The sequence below is a fragment of the Pipistrellus hanaki genome (genome assembly GCF_964339955.1).
Source record: "Pipistrellus hanaki genome assembly, chromosome: 20".
Classification (NCBI taxonomy): domain Eukaryota; kingdom Metazoa; phylum Chordata; class Mammalia; order Chiroptera; family Vespertilionidae; genus Pipistrellus; species Pipistrellus hanaki.
Window position 1 is genome coordinate 2,116,130 of NC_140522.1, and position 9,292 is coordinate 2,125,421.

Here is a 9,292-nt window from a genome sequence, read left to right on the forward strand (position 1 = left end):
GACCTATGACCCAGGGGTCAGGGCACAGGCACGGGTTGCGGGTTCAATCCCGCGTGGGGCGTGCAGAGGCAGCCCATCCATGATGCTCTCTCATCACTGGTGTTTCTTTGTCCCCCTCCCTTCCTCTCTGAAATCAATTAATATATATATATATATATTTTTTTTTTAAGTTGCCTGTTAATTCCGTCTCCTTTGGACCACGTGCTCCCACACACCCTTCATTCCCGCCCCCCCGGGGGGGCCCAGCACCGGGTCCGATGAGCGGGGAGGTGGGGTGCAGGGGCGCTGGGAACAGGAGGGAGCTCGGGCTTGCCCGCCGGGCTGGCACCGCCTCCGGAGCGGGTGCGGCGCCCCGGAGCGCCGGCAGGGGGCGCTGTGGGCCCGGCGCCGGGACCAGCGGCCACCGGACCCGCCTCCCTCCCTCCTCCCTCCTCCTCCTCCTCCTCCTCCTCCCTCCACCCCGCCCCCTCCCGCCCCCCGCGCGTGGCGTCGCCGGCGCCGGGCGGAGACGGGCCGGGCCCCGCGGCGGCCGCAGTCCGGGTCCGCGCGGGCAGAGCGGAGGCGCCGGCGGAGCGCAGAGCGGCCCCGGGCTCCTTTGTCCGAGCGGCGCCGGGAACCGGGCCCGGTGCCCCCAGAGGCTCCGGGCCGGGGACCAGCCCCCGCCGCCCGCCCTCCAGCCCCCGGGAGAGGGCTCCGGGGCAGCCGCCGGCCCGATGCCCCCGCAGCAGGGCGGCCCCGCGCTCCCCGGCCGCTGCGAGGCGCCGCCGGTGCCGCCCCGCCGGGAGCGCGGGGCGCGCGGGGCGCGGGGCGCGGGGGGCGCCCGGGGCCGCGCCATCAAGTGCGTGCTGGTGGGCGACGGCGCGGTGGGCAAGACCAGCCTGGTGGTGAGCTACACCACCAACGGCTACCCCACCGAGTACGTGCCCACCGCCTTCGACAACTTCTCCGGTGAGCGGGCCGGGCGGGGAGGGAGATCGGGGCGGGGGGCGCGGGGCGCGGGGAGGGCGCGGGGGGCTCCGGGCGCGGGGCGCGGGGAGGGTGCGGGGGGCGGGGAGGGTGCGGGGGGCACGGGGGGCGCGGGGGGCGAGGGGAAGGCGCGGGGAGGGAGATCGGGGCGCGGGGCGCGGGGAGGGCGCGGGGGGCGCGAGGGGCGAGGGGAAGGCGCGGGGTGGGGGCGCGGGGAGGGAGATGGGGCGGGGATCGCGGGGACCCCGGGGGGGTGTATCCAAGGCTCGGACCCAGCGCTGGGTGCGGGGCACACCGTCCCCGAGCCTTTTGGGGACCCGCGAGCTGGGGGGGAGAGGATGGGGAAACCCTTTTGGGAGCCCGCGGCGGGGGTGGGAATGGGGGCGCGGGGGGCGCGGGGGGCGCGGGGCGCGGTGCTGGCCGGCCCTGGTGCGCCCGGAGGAGGGAGGTCGGGGCGGGGATCGCGGGGACCCCCCCGGGGGGAGGGCGATCCAGGGCTCGGACCCAGTTCGGGGTGCGGGGCACAGTCCCCCGAGGCTTTCGGGGACCCGCGAGCTGGGGGGAAGAGAGGATGGGGAGGCCCAAAAGCGAGCCCGCGGCGGGGGTGGGAATGGGGGCGCCAGGGGCGCGAGCCTGGGGGTGACAGAGACACGGGGAGCCCCCCTGGGAGCCAGCAGGTCGAGCGCAGGTTGCCCGGTCTGTCTGTCGGTCGGTCGGTCGGTCGGTCGGTCTGCGTGGCGGCAGGTCCCCGGGAAAGGGGGCGCGCAGGTGCCCTTAGCTGTGGCCTCGGCGCCACCCGCCCTGACCTCCCGGGGCTTCTCCGCTTCAAAGGGCCGCCAAGGGGGCGGGGAGGGGGTGGATTTGGTGGCTGGAGCCCCAGCGGGCCTGGCAGAGGCTTAGGTGCGGGTTAAGCCGGAGGATAAACGGGATTTCTTTCTCTTTGAGGCCCCCCTCTCACTCCCCGCCCCGGCCCTGGCCGCCCCCACGGGCTGGGCTGTGAGTCAGGATCGGCGCCTTCCCTTCTCTGGGAGCTGCGGGAGCTCCTGGGGTTGCTTGGTTTGGCAGAGGGAAGATAAAGGGGGCCTTTACCTTGGTTTTTCAGGTCTTTTTGCAATTTAGGGGAAAGTGAAAACCCTCAGGAACTAGTGGGGAAACTCCTCTCTCGGTGTGTTGGTTTGTTTTTAAATGCTTCTCCATCTCTCTTTTTGAAAAAGTATATTTTATTGAGTTTTTACAGAGAGGAAGGGAGAGGGATAGAGAGTTAGAAACATCCATGAGAGAGGAATGTGGATCAGCTGCCTCCGGGGATGTGCCCGCAACCAAGGCACATGCCCTTGACCGGAATAGAACCTGGGACCGCTCAGTCTGCAGGCCGACGCTCTATCCACTGAGCCACACCGGCCCGGGCTCTCCCTTTTCTCTTTGGAGCCCTCCCCTGGAGCCGGCCGGGAGAGGCCGGCCGTGCCCTCTCTGATAAGCAGGACAGCGCGGGCAGCCAGCGTCCGCACTCGTTCCCAGAACAAGCGACAGTTTCATGATAAACCCGGGCGTTCCGGGCCAGTTCCCAGGGGAAAGTAGTTCTTTGTGAGGCTGCGGGGCCGGTGTCCCCTCACCCTCCCTCGGTGCTTCTATTGTAGATCTTTGGAGACCAGTGCGGCCGGAAAATAGATCTTGGGGGGGCAGCAGGAAAGTGCAGGCAGGCCTTTCTGGGGTGCCAGCTGGCTGGGGGGAAGGAGGGGGGACAGAGGGTTGCCTCATCGGAGGCCGTGGGTGGAATTGTCACCCCTGGAGGGCGGTTTACAAAAATGCCGTGTGGCCCGGCGGGCGTGGCTCAGCGGTTGAGCCTCAAGCTATGAACCAGGAGGAGGTCAGGGTTCGATTCCCGGTCAGGGCACATACCGGGATTGCGGGCTCCATCCCCAGGAGGGGGCGTGCAGGAGGCAGCCAGTCAGTGACTCTCTCTCATCGTGGATGTTTCTATCTCTCTCTCTCTCCCTCTATCTCTCTCTCTCTCTCTCACCCTTTCTCTCTGAAATCTGTATCTATATCTATATCTCTCTATCTATCTATCTCTCTCTCTCTCTCTCTCTCTACATATATATATATATATATATATATATTTTTTTTTTTTTTTTTTAAACTAGAGGTCCGGTGCACAAAATTTGTGCATGAGGGACCCTACCCGGCTGGCGATCAGGGCCGATCAGGTTCCCTGCCTCACCTCCTCCCCCCGCCTCCTTCTCTCACCACCCATGCACTGGTCACCCACCACATTCCTCGCTGCCCCCTGATGGTCAGCGCTCATCATAGCGACCGATCGACCTGCCATTCTCCCAGTCGAACTCCCGCGGGGACACATGGCACATTAGCCTTTTATATACATAGAAGATGCCTTTCGGGGGGCCTGTTTGTTTTAGGCGAGTCTTTCATGGATTGGGGGTGGGGGGGCCAGGACAGGACAGGAGCCTCGGGGAACGAGGGAGGATGGTGGGGCAGGCCAACACGGCGATTCTCGGGCCCCTGCTCACCGCTCTGGTCTTGTCTTCCAGCCGTGGTGTCCGTGGACGGGCAGCCCGTGAGACTCCAGCTCTGCGACACGGCGGGACAGGTCAGTATCACATCCTGGTTCCGTGCCGGGACCGGAAACAGCTCCCTCCCCGCCTCCCAGCCCCCTCCTGCGGCACTGGGTAACTCCGCACCCGCACGCCCCTCGCCGCCGGGAAACTCTGCCCCCATAAAACGGGGTGTGGCCAGCTGTGGGGGGGGCAGGACGGGGGACAGCGGGGTCAGACAGTTCTTACCCGGCAGGCGTTTCTGATCTTATTTACTTTCTGGTTTTTTATGGGGGGGAGGGGGGGGGAATCCTTTGTAATCATTCCTCCAAGTGAGCTGGTGGCATCTCATCATCCGTGAGCTAGAGATGTGGAGGGCATGATGAGAAGGTGCGGTGTATGTCCGTCCGTGTCGCTGTGTCCCTTTCTAAGCTGGGCCTGAGCCCCCAAGGCCACTGCTGTCCTTGGAGGCAGAGATGAGAGGTGGGAGGTGGGAGCTGGGAGCTGGCCGGCGCTCCGGGGGGAGGGCTGACCCAGAACGCCGTCTTCTGAATCGTGAACATTTATTCCCGCCATGAGGGCCAGGCCCTCGGGGGAGGCGGCCGGAGGAGGGAGAGGGAGGACCCGAGGGAGAGGACATGGCCCAGCGCTCAGAGGCTCATCATCACTCAGCACCCACGTGGCACGGCTCTCGGGCCACCCAAGTTTCTGTTCTCTTTATTTCCTTTTAAATGTATGTTTATTGGCGTCAGAGAGGCAGGGAGGATTGAGAAAGAGAGAGAAGCGTCCGTGATGAGAGAGAGTCATGGATCGGCTGCCTCTTGCACGCCCCACACTGAGGGTGGAGCCTGCAACCCGGGCCTGTGCCCTGACCGGGAATCAAACCACCCTGACCTCCTGGTTCCTAGGTCAATGCTCAACCACTGAGCCACGCCAGCGGGCTCTGTTCTCTTTAAGAAGTTGTGCCAGGCCAGCATGGCCCAGTGGTTGACCTAGGAACCAGGAGGTCACGGTGGTTCGATTCCCGGTCAAGGCACAGGCCCGGGTGGCAGGTTCGATCCCCAGTGTGGGGCGTGCAGGAGGCAGCCGATCCATGGTTCTCTCTCACCGTTAATGTTTCTATTTCTCTCTCCCTCTCACGTCCTCTCTGACATCATTTTTTTTTTAAAATACATATTTTAAAAGAAAATAAATAAAAGTCAGAGAAACACGTGAATCATTTGAGAAATATTTTCACGCACCACATTTATGTTTATGGAATAAAGGGGTTGGGTGCTACGTTGCGAAGTGTTGGGGGTATTGGGGATGGATTCGTCTGGTCACCCAGCAGTGTTTTCGTTGAGATTATTATATTTCTTACCGGATGTGCTAGTTAGCGGAGTGTCCCTGGTTATGTCCTGAATGAGGCTGCTTATCGGACGGTTTGCAGAAAACCAAGTGCAAAAACTGGGAAATACCCACAGCTGGGAAGATGGAGTCCACTGTTTCCTGTTTCCTGAGTATCAGTTAGAATTGGTTTTTTTGTTTGTTTTTTTTAATATATTTTATTGATTTTTTTACAGAGAGGAAGGGAGAGGGATAGAGAGTTAGAGACATCAGATCAGCTGCCTCCTGCACACCCCCTACTGGGGGTGTGCCCGCAACCAAGGTACATGCCCTTGACCGGAATCTAACCCGGGACCCTCCAGTCTGCAGGCTGACGCTCTATCCACTGAGCCACACGGTCAGGGCAGTGAGTACCGGTTTTGACGGTTGGCAAAGCTGCCCAAAGCGATCGCCCTTATTGCCCCACCTGCTCCGGAGCTGATGGACTGGCTGCCTCTTAGAGGACTTGTTTTTACTCCTATCACAATCACTCGGTGTTGACTCAGCCAGTGGAACACCCCTCCTCCAGGCAGCTCCCAGAATTGCCTGGTGGATGTACAGTGAGTGACTCAGCCAGCTCCTGTGTGAGCACAGGCAGCCAGACCCTGGGGCCCCGCAGCAGGTTTTCTACCGAAGCTCAGAGCCTGACCGGTGTGGCTCAGTGGGTAGAGCGTCGTCAGCCTGCGGACTGAAGGGTCCCGGGTTCGATTCCGGTCAAGGGTTTGTCCCTTGGTTGCGGGCACATCCCCAGATGTCTCTCTCTCTCTCTCATCGATGTTTCTGCCTCCCTCTCCCTCTCCCTCTCCCTTCCTCTCTGTAAAGAATCAATAAAATATATATTTTTAAAAATGGCAGGAATTCTATTTAAAAAAAAAAAAAAAAAAGATGTCAAAAGGAGGTTCCAATGGCTGATTCGCGTTCTTCTTCCAGTGAAAACGGATCCGACACCGAGGATTTGGGGGACGTGCCTTTGGCATCTGAGAAATCGGGGTGGGGGGGTGGGAGGGAGCTGCAAGAAGACTGGTCCATTGTAGCTCTGCCAGGAGGAGCTGAAAGCCTCCCGCCTTCGGACCCAGGAGGCGCGTGGAGAAACCTTTTTACCAAAAAATTAAATAAATGATCCGATGGCAGCTGGACGGACCTACTGCCCAGCTGCTGCCCGGCCGGCCTGGCCCGGCCCCTGAACTAGATCCTCCCCTCCACACACAGAGCCCGAGGCAGAGGGACCCCCGGGCCTCGAGGGTGCACCCCCCTTGGCCTTCCTCCTGCCCCCAAACACACACACACACACACACACACACACACACACACACACGTGCGTCGCCATCTCGGCAAATATCTAGGGTTTCCGGCCCAGCGATGGGCGGGAGGGTTTCGTTTCTGCTCGGCTTCCCGCAGCCTGGAAATCTCCAGAAGTCCGGAGCCAGATCCCCCACACACCCCCTGTCGCAGGCCCCGGGCCCCGGGCCCCGAGCTCGCCTATCCTTTCACCGGTAACGCAACCCCCGACGCCAGGGCGACGCCAGGGCACGGCCCGGGGTGAGGGCCTTCCGAGAAGCCAGAGCGGGTGCTCCGGGGAGCTGACCTCACGCGGCTCCCAGTCTCACCTGTCTCCTTCGGGCGCCCGGGAACAGAGGGACCGTTTCATCCCTGGAACCTCAGAGCCGGGCATGGGTCCACGCCCAGTCGGGTGTCTGCGTCGATGCTTTCAGCTCGGGGCTGGCACGGAGAAACCCGAGTCGTGCTTTCTGACTCTGGCTCGCAGGGGACTGGCCGGGGGCCGGGGGCCGGGGGCGCTCTGAGATGCCCCCGTCGCTCCCGGTCACGTTCACTGACTGACTTTATTTTTTCATTTTATTTTTTTATTATTATTTTTTAAAATATATTTTATTGATTTTTGTCCAGAGAGGAAGGGAGAGAGAGAGAGAGTTAGAAACATCGATGAGAGAGAGTCATCGATCAGCTGCCTCCTGCACACCCCCTCCTGGGAATAGGCCCGCAACCGAGGTCCATGCCCTTGACCGGAATCGAACCCGGGACCTTTCAGTCCCCAAGCCGACGCTCTATCCACTGAGCCACACCGGTTTCGGCTGCCGACTGACTTGAATGCCGTCCGATGGTCGTCACCCGGCGATGGAAATGGAGAGCCTGACGAAGGAAACGTGTGTTCACAGGAGACACACCCTGGGAAGGCAGATGCCGCGCCATGTGCGTGGGAGTGGTCGTGTGTCAATCATGGGAGCATGGCAGTTCGTCACCCAAAACCTGGGTGGCACGGAACCTCTCCTGGCCCGGGAGACACCCGAGGATGCTCAGCGGCCACAGACAGAACTGTTCAATGGGAACGAGACGATGTCAGAAAGCTTTCAAGTAGCTGACTGGAGTGCCTGTGGGGGGCTGTCGGGTGTGAGATGTAAAAAACGTTGAACGCAGCATTTGGAAGATTCCGGGAGTGCGGGCCCCACTTCGGGGAGCCACAGGATCCCTCCTTAGACATGGGCCCGTCTTCCCATAACCGGTGGATTTTCTGTCACCTGCCGGACGCTTTTAAGAACCGTGGGAAGGTGCCCGGCCAGTGTGGCTCAGTGGTCGGGCGTCAGCCCATGAACCAGGAGGTCAGCGTTTGATTCCCAGTCAGGGTGTGGGTTGCGGACTTCATCCCCAGTGGGGGGCGTGCAGGAGGCAGCCGATCCGTGATTCTCTCTCATCATGGATGTTTCTGTCTCTCTCTCTCCTTCTTCCTTCCTCTCTGAAATATATATATATATATTAATGTAAAGGTGGTCTTTCTATGGATGAGATGGACTTAAAAAATAATTTTGGGTAGCCCTATCCAGTTTGACTCAATGGTTAGAGCATCAGCCTGCAGACTGAAGGGTCCCGGGTTCGATTCCGGTCAAGGACACACGCCCAGGTTGCGGGCTCGATCCCCAGTGGAGGGCGTGCAGGAGGCAGCCGATCCATGATTCTCTCTCATCGTGGATGTTTCCATCTCCCTCTCCCTCTCCCTTCCTCTCTCTGACACACACACACACACACACACACACACACATATGTTTTTAAAAAATAAAATAAAATATGCCGAAACCGGTGTGGCTCAGTGGATAGAGCGTCGGTCTGCGGACTTAAAGGTCCCAGGTTCGATTCCGGTCAAGGGCACGTACCTTATGTTGCAGGCACATCCCCGTAGGGGGTGTGCAGGAGGCAGCTGATCGACGATTCTCTCTCATCGATGTTTCTAGCTCTCTCTCTCCCTCTCCCTTCCTCTCTGTAAAAAAAAATCAATAAAATATATTTAAAAAATAAAAAAATAACCGCTGGCTTCATTGCAGGACGAGTTCGACCGGCTGCGGCCCCTGTGCTACACCCACGCGGACGCCTTCCTGCTGTGCTTCAGCGTGGTGAGCCCGACCTCCTTCCAGAACGTGACGGAGAAGTGGGTGCCCGAGGTCCGGCGCCACTGCCCCCGGGCGCCCGTGCTGCTGGTGGGCACGCAGTCGGACCTGCGAGAGGATGTCAAGGTGCTCATCGAGCTGGACAAGGCCAAGGAGAAGCCGGTGCCCGAGGAGGCGGCCCGGCTGTGCGCCGAGCAGGTCAAGGCGGCCGCCTACATCGAGTGCTCGGCCCTCACCCAGAAGAACCTCAAGGAGGTGTTTGACGCGGCCATCGTGGCCGCCATCCAGCACTCGGACGCCCAGCAGCAGCAGCAGCAGCAGCCGCCGCAGCCGCCCCCCAAGAAGCCCAAAAGCAGGACTCCGGACAAAATGCGGACCCTGTCCAAGTCCTGGTGGAAGAAGTACTGCTGCTTCGTATGACGCCGGCCCGCCCGGCGGGCGCCCAGGAGGGAGGACCTCGGAGGGAGGACCTCGGAGGGAGGCGATGCGAGGAGCAGGGACTCCAGGGGCTGCGCCCTGCCCGCAGCGGGAGCCGCGGTGCACGCCCCCAAAGGAGCCCGCCTCCCTCTGTGTCCTCCTCCCGCCTCTGACGTCCGTTCCGTTCATTCCTCTCCCGTGTCTGAGCTTAAGGGGGAGACTCCGGTCTGCCTGGCCTTGGGGGAGTCACTGAAGCAGCCGCGGATGCCTTTGGAAATGTAGATGGTTTCTCTCTGACATTAAAAGGACGCCTTGGACCTGGGGGGTCGAGAGTGAGCTGTTGCTGCCTTGTAGTGCGCAGAGGGAAGGGTTTGGGGGGGTGGGGGTTCGGCGGTCCCCCGACTGAGGGCTACTCCGGGCACCGTGTGTGTGTGTGTGTGTGTGTGTGTGTGTGTGTGTGTGTGGTAGGCACAGGCTGACTCTGGCGAGTATGACTCCATCGCTTTTATGCATTTTTTTTAAAAATATATATTTTTTATTGATTTTCCACAGAGAGGAAGGGAGAGGGATAGAGAGCTAGAAACATCCATGAGAGAG

General features: G+C 60.8%; 1 protein-coding gene across 1 annotated transcript; it reads left to right on the top strand.

The window, feature by feature from the left end:
* The first annotated feature begins 479 nt into the window (after positions 1-479).
* On the top strand, positions 480-9,031 carry RHOU (ras homolog family member U). The gene is made up of 3 exons (XM_084868788.1): positions 480-948; positions 3,516-3,574; positions 8,216-9,031. The coding sequence occupies exons 1-3, from the start codon at positions 714-716 to the stop codon at positions 8,696-8,698; spliced, it is 777 nt and encodes a 258-aa protein (XP_084724914.1). The 5' UTR covers positions 480-713; the 3' UTR covers positions 8,699-9,031.
* Positions 9,032-9,292: the final 261 nt, after the last annotated feature.